Source organism: Haliotis cracherodii, unplaced genomic scaffold, assembly GCF_022045235.1.
Source record: "Haliotis cracherodii isolate W230 unplaced genomic scaffold, xgHalCrac1.p SCAF_24, whole genome shotgun sequence".
In the NCBI taxonomy this organism is placed as follows: domain Eukaryota; kingdom Metazoa; phylum Mollusca; class Gastropoda; order Lepetellida; family Haliotidae; genus Haliotis; species Haliotis cracherodii.
The window spans coordinates 8,143,811-8,169,258 of NW_027266280.1; the positions used below are offsets into that span (position 1 = coordinate 8,143,811).

General features: G+C 40.5%; 1 protein-coding gene across 1 annotated transcript; it reads right to left on the reverse strand.

Annotated features, from left to right (window-relative positions):
* Nucleotides 1–550: 550 nt before the first annotated feature.
* On the reverse strand, nucleotides 551–25,303 carry LOC139472277 (tectonic-like complex member MKS1). Its single transcript, XM_071254690.1, has 20 exons — nucleotides 25,227–25,303; nucleotides 22,195–22,354; nucleotides 21,610–21,692; nucleotides 20,689–20,758; nucleotides 18,691–18,797; nucleotides 17,973–18,104; nucleotides 16,389–16,519; nucleotides 15,716–15,761; nucleotides 14,551–14,587; nucleotides 13,774–13,830; nucleotides 13,349–13,391; nucleotides 11,471–11,533; nucleotides 10,062–10,132; nucleotides 9,649–9,727; nucleotides 8,677–8,784; nucleotides 6,788–6,921; nucleotides 5,664–5,746; nucleotides 4,858–4,917; nucleotides 4,156–4,193; nucleotides 551–2,707 (listed from the first exon to the last, which is right to left on the reverse strand). The coding sequence occupies exons 1-20, from the start codon at nucleotides 25,301–25,303 to the stop codon at nucleotides 2,622–2,624; spliced, it is 1,665 nt and encodes a 554-aa protein (XP_071110791.1). The 3' UTR covers nucleotides 551–2,621.
* Nucleotides 25,304–25,448: the final 145 nt, after the last annotated feature.

The following is a 25,448-nucleotide window of genomic DNA, read 5'->3' on the forward strand; positions in this document are numbered from 1 at the left end:
GAAGCGATCTGGTAATGCATACACTGAAGTTTACTGCATGAAGTTATCTTTATTCAAATATATAAAAGTCAGAAGGAATGGGTGCATAGTCAGAAAGAAAGGGAACATTAGTGACTTGTAGTGTAACCATAGAGTTTTAGATAATTTTTCATTAAACAATATATCACGTGACTAACTACTCGACTCGAGTACCCAAGTTGCCATTTTTTTTGTAAACCAAAAAGTGAAAGGCTCAATCATGCCTGCTTGTTTCTCACAATTTATTTTATATAAGTAACAATCTACTACATGCAGACATGAACACATCTGACACTACATGCATATGGCTGGAAAGAGTTAAGCACCATACTTTTACTTTAATGTGTTCCAATCTTTTGGAAATATCTACATGACATTGACCTTCTATTGAAAACTGTCTCAGATACCATTGATGAGTGAGTGAGTGAGTGAGTGAGTGAGTGAGTGAGTGAGTGAGTGAGTGAGTGAGTGAGTGAGTGAGTGAGTGAGTGAGTGAGTGAGTGAGTGAGTGAGTGAGTGAGTGAGTGAGTGAGTGAGTTGGGTTTAGGCCGCTTTTAACAGTATTCCAGTTATATCATGGTGCGTCAGCTTAATGTGGGAGGAAAGCCCGAATAGATGCAAGTCTCCGACGTTCACTGATACCTGATGAAAAGTTGGTACAAGAATGCTGTATGTTCCTTCAGATCAGCGTTAGAAATTGGCACTAGTCCTACAGTCCCTGCTAAACTGCCAAATAGTTAAGGAAGAGCATTTATGGATGTCAACTTCTATATTATGAGGAGCATGTTTCGGAGTATATACTTACTCAGGTGAATGAATATATATATATATGTTCTCTGCTTCATAAAATTTATTCACCTGAGTAAGTATATACTCCGAAACATGTCCGTCTGTCTGTCTGTCTGTCTGTCTGTCTGTCTTACTTTGGAGATTTAACGTGCGCTTTCCGACTGATGCGTATTTCGCACACGGGCCCGGCCAGGCCATTTAATGTGTTTCCGAAAGGGGCGAGGGTGGTCTGTGCAACCCAAGAGGGGGCTTTAGGGGTTGTCTGTCTGTCTGTCTGTCTGTCTGTCTGTCTGTCTGTTTGTACCTGTAAGAACAACAAAAGTAATAAGATAACAAAGGTGGAAACTTAACTTAACAAGGGAAGCCAACAGATGATTAGCGCTGATAGGTGATTAGCAATGGACAATGGAAGCCCACACTTTACAGTGATTAGCGCTGATAGGTGATAGTGATGGACAACTGGAAGCCAGGACTTACATCATCACTGATTGGTAATAGACAATAGACAATGGGCAAATGGGAGGCAGGCATAATTAGCACTGATAGGTAATAGCAATGGAAATGGCCATGGACAAATGGAAGCCAGCTGGATAATTAGTACAGAAAATTATCAGAGCATGCTATTCACCTGATGAAGGAGTAATTATATACTCCTAAATGTCATAATAAAAAGTTGACATCCATTAATTCGCTTCCTTGTTTGTTTCACTTCTAAATGCCATACAAACACATTTTAACATAGTTCTGTAGTAGAATGCTGCTCATTGTAAGACTGACAAAGCCTATTGTTTCTTAACTGTTTCTTGATTGTTTCTTAATTGTTTCCTCTGCATCATCTTCACATCCAACTCAAAAAGTAATAACCATTTCATTGTATCATTGTCTCCTTATAAATATACATACACATAAAACATGAAAATATTCATGGAGGCTCTTCAAAGTGACACTGCTGAATAATGCAATATTTTCGACCTTAAACCAAATCTTCAAGACAATAAATGGCCATTAATCTGTAAACGTTATGAATTTGAGTCAATTACAGCAGATGTCACACTGAACCAGGGTTCTACCTTGCCCTACAAAAGTAGGATATATTCTGCATGGTGTAAATGCCTGCTCTACCTTATCTTTATACTTGTATGGCTTGCATTGAGAACAACGTCACTTGCAGGACTGTCTTTACAATTTGAGAGAACACACGTCACTAATGTCCAAATGGTCTACTGTTCTGATCGATCTTTATACTTATATGGCTTGCATTGAGAACAAGGTCACTTGCAGGACTGTCTTTACAATTTGAGAGAACACACGTCACTAATGTCCAAATGGTCTACTGTTCTGATCGATCTTTATACTTATATGGCTTGCATTGAGAACAAGGTCACTTGCAGGACTGTCTTTACAATTTGAGAGAACACACGTCACTAATGTCCAAATGGTCTACTGTTCTGATCGATCTTTATACTTATATGGCTTGCATTGAGAACAAGGTCACTTGCAGGACTGTCTTTACAATTTGAGAGAACACACGTCACTAATGTCAAAATGGTCTACTGTTCTGATCGATGTTTATACTTATATGGCTTGCATTGAGAACAAGGTCACTTGCAGGACTGTCTTTACAATTTGAGAGAACACACGTCACTAATGTCAAAATGGTCTACTGTTCTGATCGATCTTTATACTTAAATGGCTTGTGTTGAGAACAAAGTCACTTGCAGGACTGTCTTTACGATGTGACAGAATGTTGAAATGGTCCACTGTTCTGATGAGGCTGCAGAATGTAGTCTGGATGCTGTTTTCCTGACACCTCATCACAACTCCTTGGTATCTCGCAGCAGTTCCCTCTCGGCATTGTGTCGTGCATTCATCATCTTCATGCGGGCTTCCTTGAAGGCCTCTGATGGAGACAAGGAAGGTATCAGTAATGGTCGAAACTTACAAAACACAAAATCATGTTCTAACAGCAATACTTTGACAGCCTGGAATACAACTGGTCCATCGCAAGTGCCAGGTATTACAGCCACATAATAACTGATGCTGGTACCTGTCAAGCTCCAGGGTCAAATAGGTCTTAAGGAACCCATGCTTGCCGTAACAGGCGTATGTTTGTCGTAAGAGGTGACTAATGGGATCAGGTGGTCAGACTTGCTGACTTGGTTGATGCATGTCATCGTATTCCAATAGTGTAGATCAATGCTCATGATGTCAGTTACTGGATTGTCTGGCATAGACTTGATTATTTACAGACCGCAATCATATAGCTGAAATACTGTTGAGTGTGGCGTTAAACAAACAAACAAACAAACAAACTGATTCTGGCAAACTACTTGTCATGGGAACCTATATTGTTTCCTCTACACGCTGAGCTCAATGGAAACCGTTCAAAACAATGGCCCCTGGGAAACTGTTCCCAACAGAAGACCAATAACAATGACCCCTGGGAAACTGTTCCCAACAGAAGACCAATAACAATGACCCCTGGGAAACTGTTCCAAACAGAAGACCAATAACAATGACCCCTGGGAAACTGTTCCCAACAGAAGACCAATAACAATGACCCTAGGGAAACTGTTCCCAACAGAAGACCTATAACAATGACACCTGGGAAACTGTTCCCAATAGTAGACCTATGACAATGACCCCTGGGAAACTGTTCCCAACAGAAGACCAATAACAATGACCCTAGGGAAACTGTTCCCAACAGAAGACCTATAACAATGACCCTAGGGAAACTGTTCCCAACAGAAGACCTACAACAATGACACTAGGGAAACTGTTCCCAACAGAAGACCAATAACAATGACCCTAGGGAAACTGTTCCCAACAGAAGACCTATAACAATGACCCTAGGGAAACTGTTCCCAACAGAAGACCAATAACAATGACCCCTGGGAAACTGTTCCCAACAGAAGACCTGTAACAATGACCCCTGGGAAACTGTTCCCAACAGAAGACCTATGACAATGACCCCTGGGAAACTGTTCCCAACAGAAGACCTATAACAATGACCCCTGGGAAACTGTTAGATAGGGTAGATATCGAATGAGAACTTGTGAAACTGTTCCCAAAGGGGAGATATAGAATGATAACTTGTGAAACTGTTCCCAAAGGGTAGATATAGAATGAGAACTTGTGAAACTGTTCCCAAAGGGGAGATAGACCATGATAACACGTAAAACTGTTTCCAATGGGGACCTATAGCATGAGCTCCTGGGAAACATTTCAGCTCCACTTGTTCACAGGGGACTTTGAGAACCTAATTCTGCCTCATCACCATTCACCATCACATACAGCCTTGTCGGTATCCCAGTTTACTGTTTTGCTTGAAATTACAGTGAAACTCACCAATGACGTTTGAAATGTTGGCTTGCATGGCGGTGATTCTGCAAAATGAAACACAACAGTTAACTCGTTGTACATGTAAGGTGTACATCAGCAGCCAATTTGATATGGACAAATGTCAAGCTACTGCAGGTTCTACTACACCAAATCAGTACCAGTTTGGAGAGTGCGGTTTTCGTAGGGAGCCTTCAGTGCAGATCGAGAGATATCTGCAGGCTGTGATTGGAGGATATTCTGTAAGATTTTTATGTCTTTCAAATGTACATCCATCCAGTTATTAAAACTGACCATGTTTTTCTATATTTAGTACTGTCTTTTTCAACATGATGACTTATGCTGAATGTGACCACAGCTATTTTCAAGTAGGTGACATTTGGTGCGAAACTGGGGGTGGTGTGTTTAGCTTCCGGTACTCGGAAAAGGAGCTGGCTAAGCTAGTCATTTTTATTTTTTTTATTGCTGCTCTAAGGCCAAACTGTGCACACACGTACAGGTAATAGCTGTTGAATGCTTAGTTATTTTTAAAAAAATCATAACGTTACTATAGAAGTCTATGGGAAAACATTTGGTTGTGTGTAACCTGCACCTCCAAGGATGAGATATTAATTGTAAATAAAGGACAGTTTGTGTGAAGCCAGTGCTTGATGCATCCAATATGGAATTATGGCCGATTTGTGGCGGCTGGGAGGACGCAGTGACACCTACCCCAGGTTGTCCAGGAGGGAGCCCACAGATCTCTTGTTGGCCTTCTTCTCCATAAATGCTCTGAAACATATCACAAATACACTTGTCTGAGGAAATATTATCTCATGGAGTGAGTGAGTGGGTGGGTGGGTGGGTGGGTGAGTGAGTGAGTGAGTGAGTGAGTGAGTGAGTGAGTGAGTGAGTGAGTGAGTGAGTGAGTGAGTGAGTGAGTGAGTGAGAGTGAGTGAGTGAGTGAGTGAGTGAGTGAGTGAGTGAGTGAGTGAGTGAGTGAGTGAGTGAGTGAGTGAGTGAGTGAGTGAGTGAGTGAGTGAGTGAGTGAGTGAGTGAGTGAGTGAGTGAGTGAGTGAGCTGGACCACCAATCCTTATTCTAGTTTGTCCTAATGCCCGATTCTGACCTAAAGTGCGCGTTAAGTGTATTCTACACCAAATGAACCGTCTGCGACAAGCTTCCTTTAATACATACCACTCAACTTGTGATACAGATATGTCACTTCATTTAATTACACACTTGACATATTATGACAATCCCTTTTGTGTATCATGGAAAGATAAAAATATCCCTACCAAAAGAAGAGTAAATATATGATATATTCAAGCCATCTTAAGTGCATGTTGTACCCAATGAACCATCTGCTTTCTGCTTTTTAATAGTGGATGATTTGTGCAGCACATGTTTAATGTGGGAAATATTCACAAGAGACTGACATGCAGGTGAAGACTGACATGCAGGCGGACAAGCTGCAGGAGATGTGACGCCTACTACATATGACAGACAAGGGGTCCCAGTGAGTACAGGGGCTCCTACCTGGACTGCATGAGGACATTCAAGCGGTATGTCAGACTGCCTGATGTCTCCGTGTGAAATCCAAACTTGCTTAGGTGGCTGCCCTGGAACACGCAACAGGTGGAGGGTTAATATAACCAACAGGTGGAGGGTTAATGATGTAACCAACAAATGGGGTGATTTTACAAACATTTCAACTGATTCAACACAGAGTGAGTGACTTGGATTGAACATTGCATTGATCAGTCCTTCAGGTATATTGCAGCGTGTCATCTTGATGTGGAATGAAGTAGGCCCGAAACCCACGAACACATGTATGGTGCTGACAAGCCTTGAAACGCGATCTTGGGAACAGGTTTGTTTGTTTGTTTGGTTGTTGTTTAAAACCACACTCAGAAATATTTCAGCTATTTGATGGTGGTTTGTAAATAATCCAGTATGGACTAGACAATCCAGTGATTGACAACATGAGCATTGATCCACGTGATTGTGATATGATGACATGCATCAACCAAGTCAGCTTAAGACCCGATCCCATTAGTCGCCTCTTACAACAAGCAAACTCCCATTTTACAACAAGCATAGTCACCTTTTACGACAATCATAGTTGCCTTTTACGACAAGCATAGTCACCTTTTACGACAATCATAGTCGCCTTTTACAACAAGCATAGTCACCTTTTTACGACAATCATAGTCGCCTTTTACGACAAACATAGTAACCTTTTACGACAATCATAGTCGCCTTTTACAACAAGCATAGTCACCTTTTACGACAATCATAGTCGCCTTTTACGACAAGCAGTCACCTTTTACGACAAGCATAGTCACCTTTTACGACAAGCATAGTCACCTTTTACGACAATCATAGTCGCCTTTTCCGACAAGCATAGTCGCCTTTTACGACAAGCATAGTCGCCTTTTACGACAAGCATCGGTTGCTGAAGACCAACTCTGACCTGGATTTTCACAGATCAGGTTTACTGCTATTATCAGATAAATGTTCTACAAGGACAAAACTGACCTCAACATTTCATACCTGTATTATTCACTATTCAGACTGCATTACATGAAGATCTAAATCGTGCACAACACAGGAAATAATACAACATGACACCTATGTTCATGCTGCCTGCATCAACTCACATCAAACGTGCTGGGAACCGCCGCATAGGTAGGATCCTCCAGTTCAGGAGACCCCCCAATGAAGAACCTGCGTAGCTGGGATGAGATGGACTGTCCGACCGGCCGCCAGCAGTGACTGGTTTCATGGTACACACCTATAACAAGGAGGGGACAGTGGTACTGACCCAGTCACGTGAGATCAGATTTGGAGCACACAGACCAATGGGTGACGTTGTGAGCATCAACCCTATCAGTCAGGCCATTGCTGAGAGACAGGTACATGCATATAGTATATGGAATAATGTGAGAAAAAACATAATTTTGGGTAGAATCTTGACAACAAGGTTTAAAACACATCACTGGTTAACAAAATGATGTTGCCAGGTTTGTGGTGGCCATCTTGGATTTAAAAATGGCCACCAGTGCTCATCCGCTGTCCGTCACATTTCAAAATGTAATTATCTTTGATACTGTCACTGATAGCCATGGTACACAAGGGTGGATCTGCCATTTTTAAAAGAGAGGGGTCCAAAATTACAAAATCCTCTCTCAGTGGGGGTGGGGGGAGAGAGTTTCAAGGGTTGGGGATGGGGAGGGGGTTGGTCAGGACCCCCTGGACCACCCTCTGCATCTGCCTGTGGTAGAACAGATGAAAACTCCTGTACTGCCCTTTCTAGTGTTGTACAATATTATAGCTAAAATGGATAGAATAATCATAAAAACGCCCGCATGTTATCAGAAATGAGCGGGCCACTGTAACTTGATAATGCCCTCATATTACTTGACGACGGGCCATTATCACGCCCGTTGTTAGGTGACGTCAAAGGATAGGGATACGTAACGTCACGTTCAATAGTGACGTCATCTGGTTTGTTCTATGACGTTTCCATATTTGTAAAAGTGGGTCAGTGACATTCGTGTTGATTGCAGTAAATGTTTCAAAATCGACATTGTTGTTTCTTTTTATTTGATAACAAATTCCATCCATTTTAGCTATGATAATGGTAACGCTATATTTCAGGGCATTATCATTTGCAGAAGACGACGGGGATCTGCAAATGATAATGCCCTGAAAAATAGGGTTACCCTTATAGTACTGAATTGCACATATCATAAAAATTACATCAGCTGACAATGATGATTAAATTATCACATTACATCAGATTGTTGCATTCAGTGAACGCCATAGAGTGCCTAGTGTGGACTTGTATGCTGTTACTAAGATTTGTGTAGAACATGTGAGACAAGCGTGGAGAACCTGGAACATGCTCAACTCCCAGACCCCCAATCCAAGACAAGTTTGGGGTAACAAAGACCTTATGAGTCCCAAAATAGCCATGGATATATAATTTATAAATGAGACTTATTCAGGCTCAGAATTATGTAAGCCTAATGATGCCACTTTGGTACCATAATTTTATTTATTACAGATCGAAATGTCTCATTATTTCAATTATTTTCTCGTTACTTTGAGGTTTTTTTTGTTATTTCGAAAACTCGAAATTTCGATTATTTACTTGTTACTTTGATTATTTTCTCGTTATTTCAATTATTTTCTCGTTATTTAAAGTTTTTTTCAAAAACTCAAAATTTTGATTACTTTCTTGTTACTTCAATTTGAGAAAATAATTTAGATAATGAGAAATTTCAATTAAAAAAAATTAAAAATTATGGTATAAAAGTGGCACCATAAGGCTTTCGTACAGAATAGCGATGGATGTACAATGGAGACCTATTCAGCTCTAGAATAGCCATTTTTGTACAATAGGGACCTATTCAGCTCCAGAATAGCCATGGATGTACAATGGATGTACAATGGAACCTATGCCTACTGAGAGACAATATGGGGACCTATTTAGCCAACATATCCTTGGGTATAGATCCCGAGGGATTAAACATGAGGTACATACCTGGTTTGGAGGGTACCTGTAGATAGGTGTAGCCCTCAGTGCGGAACCGGTGCCAGGAATCCAAGGACAGGACCTCCACCAGCACGATGGGGAAGCTGGGCAGCTCATCTGTAAAAGCATCAGTGAGTCAGTGACTTAGAACACTATTTTGATAGTATCTGGGCCCTAAACCACTTAGTGTGTTCATGCTAAGACCATAATTAATGCAGGGTTAGAAATTAACGCTAGACTGGGACTAGTACAAATTTCTGTGGGCTAGTACAAATGTCCCCATTGTTTTAACATTACAGAAGCATTTCATCTTTACCCGGGCGACCAAAGAATTTGAGTTTAGTTCTAACACTGATACTACCGATGGTTAATAGTACAGCAGCCATGTCTAATAAACAACATGATTTGAAGTGAATGTGGTCATAACTCACAGTCTGCAATATTCCAGCTTCAGCGGCCTGTATGTAATCAAGAGTGGGATGAGTATGTCATAAGACTGGGTAAAATAAAACATGGGCAACGATCCATGATACCAGAGTCTGATGCCATGAGATCAACCAAGTCACTGCCACCCAATCCCCCGTCTTGCTAGTTCCCATGACAACCACAAGGTACTGGGGACCTATTCTGACCACGTCCCTGTTCCAAAAAGCAATTTTATGCGGGTAAATTTTCTTTGTTTGGTTGGTTGTTGTACTCACCAATATTCCAGCTATATGATGGCAGTCTGTAAATAATCAAGTCTAGACCAGACAATCCAGTGATTGAACATCGACCCACGCAATTGGTATACGATGACATGCATCAACCAAGTCAGCGAGCCAGATCACCTGATCATGTTAGTCGCCTCTTCCAACAAGCACAGTCGCCTCCTAAGGCAAGCATGGATTAATGAAGACCTATCCTACCCCGGTTCTTCACGGGTCCATCGAAGTAAAAAAATCTGACTTAAATGTGATTGACATGCTCCCCCCTCCTCACCTTTCTCCTCCTGTTTGATGGAATCGTTCTTGTAGAACAACTCAAAGCTGAAGGGGAAGCTGAAATGTGCCACATTGTCCTGAAATAAAATAATCGAAGTTGTCACCCACACAAACAACAGACTGTCAAGGCAGCCATGGCCTCGTTAGTGGCATCATACCTGTGCTACCCAATGGGAATTCCAGGTGAGAATTGGTCCCCAGCATCCTATGCTGGTGACTTAATAGATCAGTCAGGGACCAGTTCTAACCCAGAATCCCCACATGGTAGGCTAGTATTCAACTGTGAGACTATCGGGTAAAGAAGAATGGTGAAACGTTTCGTCAGACACTGGCGTTAACTGAAACTGTTATGGAATGCTAACAATTAGTGGAAGTACTTTCATTGCCACAGAGTATAGGAAATATACGTACGATGCCTTCCACCTTTGAACTGCAGGTTTGTGTGACCCAAGACAGAGGCTGGAACCTGTCAGCAGTCCAGTCTGTCAACACACAACCCATGATGGCTAGAGGTGTTCTCATGTGTGCATGCTTTGTCAAATAGGCTCAGGTGTGGCCAAATGTGTTCATGGATGGTTTTATATATTCAGGTGTGTCTAAATATCTTTATGTATGGTCAGATATGTTCAGGTGTGTCTAAATGTGTTCAGGTGTGTTCATGTTTAGTCAAATAGGCTCAGGTGTGTCTAAATGTGTTCATGTATGATCAAATATGTTCAGGTGTGTCCAAGCATGTTCAGGTGTGTCTAAATGTGTTCATGTATGGACAAATATGTTCACATGTGTCCAAATATGTTCAGGCGTGTCTAAATGTGTTCAGGTGTGTCTAAATGTGTTCATTTGTGTCTAAATGTGTTCATGTATGGACAAATATGTTCACATGTGTCCAAATGTGTTCAGGTGTGTCTAAATGTGTTCATGTGTGTCTAAATGTGTTCATGTATGGACAAATATGTTCACATGTGTCCAAATGTGTTCAGGTGTGTCTAAATGTGTTCAGGTGTGTCTAAATATGTTCATGTGTGTCTAAATATGTTCATGTATGGACAAATATGTTCACATGTGTCCAAATGTGTTCAGGTGTGTCTAAATGTGTTCGGGTGTGTCTAAATGTGTTCGGGTGTGTCTAAATGTGTTCAGGTGTGTCTAAATGTGTTCAGATGTGTCTAAATGTGTTCAGGTGTGTCTAAATGTGTTCATGTATGAACAAATATGTTCACATGTGTCCAAATATGTTCAGGTGTGTCTAAATGTGTTCAGGTGTGTTCAAACATGTTCAGATGTATCTGAAATACTGACTATCTCATGTTATGTTACACAGTGTGAAATACTTTTCACAAAAGGAGAATTCTTCTTAATCACTGATACTGAAGTTGAAGATCTCAATGTCACTTCACTGTACTTTCCTTAACATTTGAAGTATACCGTATTTGACGTAATAAGCCCCCTGCTCTAATAAGCGCCCACAGCGATATTTGTTAATATATTGGCTAGTGAACAATCTCAATTAGCACCCCTTCCAATTGATTAATGCACACAAGACTTATTTATTTGTGTATAATACGTACTCGTATGTTATATGCACCCTTAATTATGGGCAATTAAATTCTGGAAAAATATATCTGTCGTATATAAACATTTCAGGCTGTCAGCATAAACCACGAAATTTACGATCTTTCAACTCAAAATAATATTCTAATAAGAGCCCCCTATTTCTAATTTTGAGAGCGCCCTTGGTGCTTATTACGTCGAATACAGTAGTCTATTTTTGAATAAAACGATATACTGCCTGATGGGAATAAGAGATGATAGCAACTCACATTTTGGCAAGTCCACAAAGAAATGCAAGTAGATATCGTCAAAGTTGAAGTCCCTGGCTGACTCTGAAAAACAGAATCTCACTTCCAGATATTGGGGAGGGACTCAGCAAATCCAGGTTAGAATGGATCTTCAGCAAACCATGCTTGCTGTAACAGGCGACTAACGGGACTGGGTGGTCAGGCTCACTAACTTGGTTTATGCATGTCATCGTATCCCAATTGGGTAGATTGACGCTCACGAAGTCAATCACTGGATTGGCTGGTCCAGACTCAATTATTTACAGACCGCTGTCATATAGGTGGAAAATTGCTGAGTGCGGCGTTAAACAACAAACAAACAAAACAAAAATCGTAAGACAATCATCGGTTGCGGGGACCTATTCTAACCCAGAAAGGGGCACAATACACACTAGGTATGGTAATAGGTACACTCTGTTTGACTCCAAATGAGAATGATGAAACATCAACTGCTGAGTAGCGCATCTTGTCATTGAATGAACACAGTCACTGTGTAGCACGTGCAGACCGTGCTTGCGCTGTTCCTTCCACGGGTTGTCCCCCTACGTGTCATGTACACATTTCTATACAAAATTACATGATAGTTTCTTGAAGAACTTCATCCGTCATGGGTCTTAAATTAAACAAAATTCAGATTTTGTTGGGCACAGGGTATTCATGGTCAAGTACCGTATTGATGTTTCATACACTTTTCTGTATTTCGCGTTATTTTGCAATTCATCGTTCTCATTTGGAGTCAAACAGACTGTAATTACAACAAAACTGACAGCAAGAGAGGAGGATACAGTTTCATGCTGCTTTTTAATGTGTTCCAGAAGGATCACAACAGATACCATATATCGCTGTGTATAAGGCGAGTTTTTCGTACCTAAAATGAGGGGGCTAAGAAGGGGGGTCGTCTTATACACGGAGTCGAAGATCTCACATTTTTTCCACTGGCGATGTCAACCGGCGTCCGATAGCCAGCCCAGCATTTGACAATAAAACTTCGCATTTCGTCCTAAATAACTGTTCCAATAACTATTTCCATACATAAACATGATTTGTATCTCTTTTCCTTGAATAAAGTTTAATCATTTCTGCAAATAAAGTTGAAATGACCCTCGCCTCGATGCAGATTGTCAAACCACCTGACACGGTAAAACAATCAACATCCATGAGCAGAGAGCCGGAAGTACCGGTAATTTGGTGTCGTACCGTGTAAACACAAAATGGCGACGAGTTACACACGCGACCTATCATTGTAGAAAAAAAACAACGCAAGATAAACATATTTTTATTGCATATATAAGGTTTGTGTGCGCACTTGTGATGTGTGCAAAATACGCATTGGTCGGAAAGCGCACGTTAAATCTCTAAAGTACCGGTAACTAACTAACTTGTGATGTCCGTGTGCGAAATACGCTACAGTCGGAAAGCGCACATTAAATCTTCTATATCAGTCTGACTTGTGATGTGTTTCATTCCCGGTCGCCTTATACACGGAGTATAGGATTTTGGGTTGATTTTTAAGGCGTGTACAGGGGGGGTCATCTTATACGTGGGGTCGCCTTATACACAGCGATATACGGTAGCACCAAGATGAGGGCAAATTAAATATTGTTGATTAAAACCAGTATTCTGAATACCGTTATAGGATTATTTCATTTCTAATTTCGAGAATATATATTTTTCATGAAATCTATCTCTCTCACTGCCCAAATATGGTAATCTGGAAAAATTAACAAAAATGTTAATATATTTAATAATAATCCTTCTACAAATATCAATCTTTGTACAGTTATAACATGATGCTACAGAGAAATGTACAAAATGCCAACACATTATATTTAACAGACAGATTAAAGTGGGACATCTTACCAATCTCTCCAAACACTGCAAGTCTCAGAGCATCCTTGGGAGGCTGCAAAACACACAAACATCAAGCTGCTCACATCATAAACGATAACGTACAAAACAAAAATATTTGTGTGCAATGACAAGCTAAAATTGCTTGAATTCCCATACTTTTGATCATCAGTATATGATAAAAGCATGAAAACCCTTTCCATATTCTTGAGAAATTTCGGCCAAAAGCGGAGTTGATTGTACATTTCTGACTATATCATGAATATTTGTTTATGAATAACTATTAAGTCGTATGATATGGTCAAGTCAAAATAGGGAATTGCATCGGACATTCGGGCTTTCCTCCCACATAAAGCTGACACGCCGTGATATAACTGGAATACTGTTAAAAGCGGCTTAAAACCCAACTCACTCACTCACTCTACCCGGTTACCTACCGCCTCAAATTCCAGACCCACACAGGCCTCTAAGAAATCCTTGTGACGACTGTAAACCTGTAACACACAAACATGAGATTTATCTTACCTGCATGCCAGAACGTTGAGATTTGATTGGTTCACGTGATCTTGCATAACCCGCCTCAGACGGAAATAAGTTTCGGAATGGGACAATAAAACCTCATATCCCGCCATGAAGAAAACAGGCTGGACGTGGATTTATTAGTGGGAGAATACATCTCTTACACCCCTCTCCGAAGCAAAGAGCTGCTTATTGTTTACGAATCAACGAAAGTCACATGAAATAGCACAAGTAAACATAAGCTCAATCTGGTTTCTATCTGTTTTCAATTTTTTTTTTTAAATAGATAAAATAATTAATTTTAATCTTGCCAATTGAAAGTTGTCGGCAAGATAAATTTGTTTGTATCAGGACCACGAGGGTACATTTGGTTTTATGTGACCCTCTGGCTCATGGCATGAAACCTAACACAGGACGCATAAAACCACATCTACCTCTCATGATACGACTACAACTCATACTAGAGTCTCAATGACATGTAAACTTGTGAGGCTAAAAAACATAACACTCTTGGTTCTCAGGCACCGCCCAATCATCATAAAGTTTGCCGAACATTTCGTTTTAATTTCTATGTTAAAAGACAAAAACTAAAAATCCTTGGTAAAAGTCCAATGGTACTCAAAATCCTGTATTCCAGTATTTTACTCATCAAGGAATACATTTATTTATTTCTGATCTTTTAGAGAACCACTCACCTCCCTGTACATCTTTCTCTCCCTTTCCTGCTCCTGTCTGAAAAGATATATGTCTCAATGATATAGAGTTCTCGGTGACATGTCTCAATGATATACTGTGTCTCAGTGACATGTCTCAATGATATACTCTATCTCGGTGATATGTCTCAATCATATACTGTGTCTCGGTGACATGTCTTCATCATATACTGTGTCTCGGTGACATGTCTCGATGATATACTGTGTCTCGGTGACATGTCTCGATGATATACTGTGTCTCGGTGACATGTCTCAGTGATATACTGTGTCTCAGTGACATGTCTCAATGATATACTGTGTCTTGGTGACATGTCTCAATGATATACTGTGTCTCGGTAACATGTCTCAATGATATACTGCGTCTTGGTGACATGTCTCAATGATATACTGTCTCGGTGACATGTCTCAATGATATATAGTGTCTCAATGATATACTGTGTCTTGGTGACATGTCTCAATCATATATAGTGTCTCAATGACACATCTCAATGATATTTAATGTCTCAATGACATGTCTCAATGATATACTGTGTCTCGGTGACATGTCTCAATGATATTTAGTGTCTCAATTACATGTCTCAAGGATATTTAGTGTCTCAATGACATGTCTCAATGATATTTAGTGTCCCAGGGACATATAGTGTCTCAGTGACATGTCTCAAAAGCTATATGGTATTTCAGTGATGTTTCAATTATACATAGTGTCTCAGTGACAGCTATCAAAGAAAAATAGTGTCTCAATGATATAGAGTGTCTCAATGATATAGAGTGACTCAATGATACAGAGTTCTCAATGATATAGTGTCTCAATGATATAGAGTGACTCAATGCTACAGAGTTCTCACTGATATAGTGTGACTCAATGATACAGAGTTCTCAATGATATAGAGTGACTCAATGATACAGAGTTCTCAATGATATAGTGTGACTCAATGATACAGAGTTCTCAATGATATAGAGTGACTCAATGATACAGAATTCTCAATGATATAGAGTGACTCAATGATACAGAGTTCTCAATGATATAGAGTGACTCAATGATATAGAGTTCTCAATGACATAGAGTACCAAGATGATAGATAGCGACTCCATGATACCAAGTGTCTCCATGATGTATAGTGTATATTGTTACATGTATTCAACTTACCTATTCATGGGTTTGGAGGAGTGTTCTATTGTATACTCAAACACCTCTGGAAAGACAGAACGTCAATATTTCAGGAATATTTCCAAACAAAACATGTACTGATGCCGTCTGCAGTCAAACTACATCTGGAGCATCATGTAAGGCTAATCAAATAAATTCAGTTTGAGTTATTGAGTGTCAGCTTCATGAGGGAGGAAAGCCTGAAGTGATGCAGGTCTCAGACATTTGCCACTTTGGTGAAACCCACAAGCATGGGTATGGTGCTGACAAACCAAGAAACATAATCGGCATGAATCAGGATCTGAACCCACAATCATAGGTGTCTGGCTTTCCCAAGGGAAGCAAATCTGCACAGTGAATTGCAGTGCCTTAGACGACTAGGCCACCCGTGCCCCATATTTTAGAGTGATTGAGTGAGTTGGGTTGGACACCATTTTCAAAAGTATTCCAGTTTTATCACGGTGTGTCATCTTAGTGTGGGAGGAAAGCCCGAAGTGATGCAGGTTTCAGACGTTTACCACTTTGGTGAAACCCACGAGCATGGGTATGGTGAATATGAATCGAAACACACAATCACAGGTTTCTGGCCGATTATCGACGCTTTGGAAGCCGGGCTACTCGTGACCCTGAATCTAAGAGCGAGAGTATAGAAGAAGCAGTAGTAGACTCATACCTCTACCGACGGAGGTTGTTTCTATTAGATACGGTTTGCGTCCTCTGTTGAAGTCAGGTCGGATGCTCAGAACACCATTAGCATCAATTTGTAGCATGCACATGATATACTCGTCAGACTCATGGGCGGCCCTGAAACAAAGCATGTTTGGTTGTTGTTTAACGCTGCACTCGGCAATATTCCACCTATATGAGCGAGTGAGTGAGTGATTGGGTTTAACGCTGCTTTTAACAGTATTCCAGTCATATCACGGCGTGTCAGCTTAATCTGGGAGGAAAGCCCGAGGTGATGCAGGTCTCAGACGTTTACCACTTCGGTGAAACCCACAAACACGGGTATGGTGCTGACAAACCTAGAAACATAATCGGGGCAAACTGGGATTCGAACCCACAATCATAGGTTTCTGGCGTGACCAAAGGACACAACTCTGCACAGCGAATCACGGCGCCTTAGACCACTGGGCCACCCGTGACCCCCAGAAGGCAGTCTGTAAATTTAAGCAATGAGGATACGATGGCATGTATCAACCAAATGAGCAAGTTTGACCACCCAATTCCGTTAGTTGACTGAAATGACAAGCATGGGTTGCAGAAGACAAATTCTAATCTGGATCTTCCCCCAAGAAAACAAGGTACAGTAACCTACGGTTATAATGAACTCAAAGGGACCACTAATTTATAAGCATGAATGTAGTTTACTGTATGGGTCAAACAGATCAGGTAACAAAAAGGAACTGCATATTAAACATACACAATGTCGTACTGCCCTGGGTGACAAGAGTTACTAACGTAATGAACTAGAAACTGACCAAGAGCATCCTTGCACCTGAGTGCTCTGTTGTGAGCTCTTTTGAAGGGGATGGGCTTGGGGATAGATTTTTGTTTGTTTGTTCATTGTTTAACGCTGCACTCAGCAATATTCCAGCTATGTGACGGCGGCCTGTAAATAATCGGACTGGACAATCCATTAATTGACGATCCACACAATTGGGATACAATGACATACTTCAACCAAGTCAGCGAGCCTGACCACCTGATCCCCTTCGTCGCCTCGTACGACAAGCATAGTTGCCTTTTTTGGCAAGCATGGGTTGCTGAAGACCTGTTCTACCCCGGATCTTCACGGAGCATGAGGATAGACAAGTGAGAGTGGGACATGGGCAAGCAAGACTGGATAAACCCAGACATCGTTACTTACATAACTAAACTGTCAAATCGGTGAATGACTACACAAGATCAAGGAATAATCAACAAATTATATTGAAACACACAGTTTTAACTGTAGTCATAAATGTCCAGAATTTTTAAAGCTGTCAGGGATTTGGTGTTTTATGACAGGTATCAAGTCCACACAAGTCAGATCACTCTTGACAGAACATCCTTCTAGAAACTGTCACGTACTCGAACAATCAATCTTGCCATGTTTGTCAACAACAAAGGGAGGTAACTCTAATAACATTTCCTGTTACAATTTGGCCACCTCAGGAGCCAAGATTTTACCAGTGTTTCAATCATTTCCTGCCACTGACCATCACTACGAAAACTTACAGCAATCTCTGCTGCCACACAACAGTATCCTACCCACCTCTCCCTGGGACTGAGGTCTCCCATGACGTACATCACCTCCATCGGGGGAGCCTCGATGTGGTTCTTCCTCCTCAAATCCTGTGATGGTGATGCTTCTACCACGTTGATTTTCGGGACCAAGCCGACCCCTCTGCAAACAAAATCAGTCAATGAATGACATTGAACAAAGCTCATGGATTTTCATGAAATCCAGCATTATCCAAGTACTTAAATGAAAGGAAAAGAAAAAGATTCAGCATTACCAGTGGTAGAAACTAACAGTTTCAGTCCACTGGTCCTTATAATGATAACATATAGCAAAACCTTTAAAAATGACAAATTTTTACTAGTCCCTAGGATACCTTTACTATTGGGAAGTTTGGCAAGGACTATAGGTTTGTTGGTTTGTTGTTCAACGTCGCACTCAGCAATATTCCAGCTATATGACGGCGGTCTGTAAATAATCGAGTCTGGACCAGACAATCCAGTGATTAATATCATGAGCATCGATCCACGCAATTGGGATCGATGACATGCATCAACCAAGTCAGCGAGCCTGACCACTCGATCCCGTTAGTCGCCTTTTACGACAAGCATAGTCACCTTTTACGGCAAGCATGGGTTGCTGAAGACCTCTTCTACCCCGGAATCTTCACGGGTCAGGACTATAGGACTAGTGCCAATTTCTAACCCTGATTACCAGGGTAATCAACATTTTATACTGTAATCATGATCACCTCTCTTTGAGTTGTCGACCCCCGACCCTGCGCTGGCGGACATGGGACATCTTTTCAGCAAGAATCGTGGATCTCTCCGACTTGGATGTGGTCATGAACTGCACGGCCTAAAGACAAGGGAAGTTATGCAGAAATTTTGCAAAAACTGTAAAAAGCAGGTGTTTTTCAAAATTTCTGGCAGAAAAATGTCTATTGAATTGTCAGGTCGTACGTTCTCAGATAATATCTTACTGATTACAAAGTCATCAAATATTGTTCGTTTGTTGTTTAAAGCCACACTCAGCAATATTCCAGCTTCATGACAATTACTTGTAAATAACTGAATCTGGACCAAACAACCCAGTGATTGATATTATGAGTAACGAACCACATACTCATATACTCACCACTAACTTTCATATGCTTTTGTTTGTTTGTTTGTTTGTTTGTTCTTAAACGCCACATTAAGCAATATTCCAGCAATATGATGGCAGTCTGTAAATAATTGAGTATGGACCACACAATCCAGTGATTAATATAATGAACATCGATCCATGCAATTAGGATACGATGACATTCATCAACCAAGTCAGCGAGCCTGACTACCCGATACCATTAGTTGCCTCTTACGGCAAGCATGGGTTGCGGAAGACCTATACACAATAGGACAATATTTATATCCCTGACACAATTGGACAATATCTATATCCTGGACACAATAGGACAATATCAATATCCCAGACACAATAGGACAGTATCTATATCCTGGACACAATAGGACAATATCTATATCCTGGACACAATAGGACAATATCCATATCCTGGACACAATAGGACAATATCCATATCCTGGACACAATAGGACAATATCTATATCCTGGACACAATAGGACAATATCTATATCCTGGACACAATAGGACGATATCAATATCCTGGACACAATTGGACAATATCTATATCCTGGACACAATAGGACAATATCTGTATTCTGGGCACAATAGAACAATATCCATATCCTGGACACAATAGGAAAATATCTATATCCTGGACACAATAGGACGATATCAATATCCTGGACACAATTGGACAATATCTATATCCTGGACACAATAGGACAATATCAATATCCCAGACACAATAGGACAATATCAATATCCCAGACACAATAGGACAATATCTATATCCTGGACACAATAGGACAATATCCATATCCTGGACACAATAGGACAATATCTATATCCCAGACACAATAGGACAATATCTATATCCTGGACACAATAGGACAATATCCATATCCTGGACACAATAGGACAATATCTGTATTCTGGGCACAATAGAACAATATCTATATCCCAGACACAATAGGACAAGATCCATATCCTGGACACAATAGGACAATATCTGTATTCTGGGCACAATAGGACAATATCTATATCCTGGACACAATAGGACAATATCCATATCCTGGACACAATAGGACAATATCCATATCCTGGACACAATGGGACAATATCTGTATTCTGGGCACAATAGGACAATATCTATATCCTGGACACAATAGGACAATATCCATATCCTGGACACAATAGGACAATATCTGTATTCTGGGCACAATAGGACAATATCTATATCCAAGATACAATAGGACAATATCTATATCCCAGACACAATAGGACAATATCTATATCCAAGATACAATAGGACAATTTCTGTATTCTGGGCACAATAGGACAATATCTAAATCCAAGACACAATCAGACAATAGGACAATATCCATATCCAATACACAATAGGGCAATATCTATATCCCAGACACAATAGGACAATATCTATATCCAAGACACAATAGGGCAATATCTATATCCCCAACACAATAGGGCAATATCTATATCCAAGACACAATAGGACAATATCTATTTCCAAGACACAATAGGACAATATCTATATCCCAGACACAATAGGACACAATAGGACAAAATCCATATCCTGGAAAGTAAGTTTACAAAATGACCATCTACCTCCTCTTCGTGTGAGAACTTGTCATCATCAGTGTAGGTGAATATCCGGTTGGTGGGCTTCCCTCTCTCTCTGCAACACAAACAGTGCAGTTCTCAAACACCTCGAGAATAATCCACAAGCAAGGAATGAGTGAGGTTTCATGCCATTTTTGGCAACATCACGGTAGTTGACGCCAGAATTGAGCAAATGGGCGTCTGATATTTTGTACCCTTATTGGGATCTGAACTCGGGCCTTCAGCATGATGAGCAAACGCTGTAACCAGCAGGCTTACCTAATTCCCCTTGTAACTAAATTTTTAAATTTTAAAAAATTATAAAGGTATTAATTCAAAGTAGAGTGTGAAAAAAAAATCTAAAATGGAGACATGATACAGGGCTACGTATTTATTCAAGCTCACATGACCCTTTGAATTCAGCACAAATATTCACAAAAATACATCCAAGTACAGTATCATCGGATTACAGGTTTTTGGACATCATACATTTTCGGACGGCCATGTTTTTCACAATTACAGCTGCTTTAACAAGGGGTGTGACATCACACAGACATTGTAAATTCTGAGATGATGGCTTGTTTTGAAGATAATATTGTCTTTTACAAGTGAGTGAGATGTTTTACAGTTCTTGTAATTAGCAAGAAAACTATGAACGTTTCTTTAGCGTCCAAAAACGCGTAACACAGGGATACTAATATATCTCACTATAGAGCTGAAAAATCAACACAAGACACTTTCTGGCGATGAGTTTTCCCTTTGTGTTTTCTGGATGGTTTGATACATATAAACAAGTAAAATGACAATGAATCATTTTCTTGATGGTCTTTGGACATACATGAAATGATGTCAAACAAAGACATTTTACTGGCAAAGCTTCAGAACCGTCGGATAGTTTCTTCATCTAGAAAGGGGAGAGTGACTTACATGATTTTAACAACTTGGTCGTGATAGGTCTTTTCTCGTATGTTGAAGCAGTTGGCCTCTTGGTTGTACAACTCAACCTCCCTCTGAAATATAAAACTCCTACTGAAAACAAATACACACAAAGTCAAATGAAAATTCAGTGAAATTGGTGTTTACAGCTCTGACCAATCCACACCACTGTCAAAACCAGATCAGGAAACTGCCACTTGAATAACTTGTCATTAATCTTGTGTGCAAATATCATGACAGAAGGGAAGCAACTCCAGCTAAAATATCAATAATCCAGACCACTGTCTAAAAATGACCAAATTTTCAGCACCACACAAGTTCAGTTAAGACAAATTCCACAGCATACAACAAATATATGGTGTTAATTCACGTTCCCAGGTGGCCCAGTCGTCAAAGGCGCCAAAATTTCATAATGCCCAAAAGGGACCCGATTCTCCTTGTCCTTTCTGTTTGTGAAATGTACCGTATATGACCATAGATAAACTGAGGTATTAACTTGGTCCTTATATCTGTATCAAATTTGGCTTATCTACGTTCATATACGGTACAACTCACCAGTGCATAATTAACATTCACCTGACTGAAAATCTTTTCCTGCCACTTTATGATAATTTCTTCCTCGTCCACCAGCTTGGGCTGTTTCCCCATCTCTCCCATCTCCACATTGCCCTCCTTCTGTTCTTTGGCTGCTGCGGATGGGACGATACTTGAGGACGTCACTCGCTTCAGCCGAACTCTGCAACATCAACATCTAGTTTCATTTGTCCTCAAATAATAATAAGTCAACAAGACAGTAACCAAACATGTGCAACACTTATTGGTTAATTGAAGGTAAATCATCTCCTGGGCTCAATAAAAGGAACTTGATTTAACTGGCTGCAGGCGCAAGTTGACAGTAGATCTTGTTGCACCAGGTGCAATTGACATGAAGATCTAGTTGCACCTGGTGCAAATTGACATGAGGATCTAGTTGCACCAGGAGCAAGATGACATGAGGATCTAGTTGCACCAGGAGCAAGATGACATGAGGATCTATTTGCAACAGGTGCAAGTTGACATGAAGATCTAGTTGCAACAGGTGCAAGTTGAAATGAAGATGCAGTTGCGACAGGTGCAAGTTGAAATGAAGATGCAGTTGCGACAGGTGCAAGATGACATGAGGATCTAGTTGCAACAGGTGCAAGTTGACATGAAGATCTAGTTGCATCAGGAGCAAGATGACATGAGGATCTAGTTGCACCAGGAGCAAGATGACATGAGGATCTAGTTGCAACAGGTGCAAGTTGACATGAAGATCTAGTTGCAACAGGTGCAAGTTGACATGTGGATCTAGTTGCACCAGATGCAATTTGACATGAAAAGCTAGTTTCACTAGGTGCAAGTTGAAATGAAGATCCAGTTGCAACAGGTGCAAGTTGAAATGAAGATGCAGTTGCGACAGGTGCAAGATGACATGAGGATCTAGTTGCAACAGGTGCAAGTTGACATGAAGATCTAGTTGCACCAGGTGCAAATTGACATGAGGATCTAGTTGCACCAGGAGCAAGATGACATGAGGATCTATCTGCACCAGGTGCAAGTTGACATGAGGATCTAGTTGCACCAGGAGCAAGATGACATGAGGATCTATCTGCACCAGGTGCAAGTTGACATGAGGATCTAGTTGCACCTGGTGCAAGTTGACATGTGGATCTAGTTGCACCAGATGCAATTTGACATGAAAAGCTAGTTTCACTAGGTGCAAGTTGAAATGAAGATCCAGTTGCAACAGGTGCAAGTTGAAATGAAGATGCAGTTGCGACAGGTGCAAGATGACATGAGGATCTAGTTGCAACAGGTGCAAGTTGACATGAAGATCTAGTTGCACCAGGAGCAAGATGACATGAGGATCTAGTTGCACCAGGTGCAAATTGACATGGGGATCTAGTTGCACCAGGCGCAATTTGACATGAAAAGCTAATTGCACCAGTTGCAAGCTGAAATGGAGATCTAGTTGCGACAGATGCAAGATGACATGAAAAGCTAGTTGCACCAGGTGCAAGTTGACATGAGGATCTAGTTGCAACAGGGGCAAGTTGATATGGGGATCTAGTTGCACCAGATGCAAGCTGACATGAGGATATAGTTGCACCAGATGCAAGTTGACATGAGGATCTAGTTGCACCAGGTGCAAGTTGACATGAGGATCTCTTGCACCAGGTGCAAATTGACATGAAGATCTAGTTGTGACAGGCGCGAGTTGATATGAAGATCTAGTTGCACCAGGTGCAAGTTGACATGAGGATCTAGTTGCACCAGATGCAAGTTGACATGGGGATCTAGTTGCATCAGGTGCAAGTTGACATGAGGATCTAGTTGCACCAGGTGCATGTTGACATGAAGATCTATTTGCACCAGGTGCAAGTTGACATGAGGATCTAGTTGCACCAGGTGCAAGTTGACATGAAGATCTAGTTGCACCTGGTGCAAGTTGGCATGAGGATCTATTTGCACCAGGTGCAAGTTAACATGAGGATCTAGTTGCACAAGGTGCATGTTGACATGAAGATCTCTTGCACCAGGTTGCTCCCTGGTCCAATATAGTAATAAAATTTGAAACATACACATGATACATGCATAAACTAATCTAGCCAAGTAATATCTCAGATCTCTGATCATCTGATGACTGTGTCATGAGTCATGAAATACACATAACCATAGGAATTAGTGATACTGTATGATTAATAAAGTTTAGAGATACTGAGTGTGTTCAAAGATTGAAGTTATGTTGAGAAGTAAGGATTAGTCTGACACAAATGGATTTTTTTTACATAAACTTGGTGCATGTGGACCTCGGGAAGTTCATGTTTTGATGTACTTCACAGGTTCGAGTGATAGTTAACTTGAAGACAGATTTAAATTCAATTAGAAATTGACTCATGGTGAAAATGTGTGTACTCCTGAACAACTGGACATTACAACTGGAAAAAATATTCTGATGCCAGGGAATAATTCAGCAAAGCAATCTTAGTGCTACAATTGTAGTATGTATGTGGTAGAGTATGGGAGTTGCTGTAATGAGTTGCTGTCATAAAACAGAGCATTGTAAAACAACTGTATCCTTCCTATAACATTTAGTGTTGTGAAACCTGGTTTGACTCAAATATCAAGCATGGATATACACAAAATCTGAGAATACTCTCTATTATACAAGCTACAAGCAATAACAGATTACATGTCCTGCATGAATTAATTTTGTTAGTTCCTTATATAGATCAGACAGAGAGGCATATATTCAGCCATCAATGATATATTTTAAATTAAAATCTAATATAAACACTGAAAGAAACAAGCAGCATCAACAACTGACATGACATATGGAAGGTATGGGCAGACTCCATTGATAGGGTTGTGACTTGGGTTATGGTCTGGCGCAACCTAAAGACAAGAGATGGTTATGGTAAATGATTGATTATTGATCTCTAGGCCCTAGACCTTGTTGATGATCAAGTTTCGACAAGTTTGATTTGTCTTAATTTTATTATCGAAACTACGCCATTGACATTTCATGACAGAAACACAGTACATAGTTCCTATGGTCGTATACTAAGAGAGCAAAATCGACGCACTTGATTTGTAGGTTTTTGATGGAGTCATTCGATCTGTAATAGGCAGTTCCCACATCGGGCTCATAAATATCCGCCATTTTCTCGGAATGTAAACATAACAGTACCGCAGATACGTTGGACCAGATGACACGATAAAATGATATCACTATTGCAGATTTATCCTATTTACATGAAGTGTGGAATCAATCAAATGTGTGTCTCATTAGGCAGTGTTTAAATTTA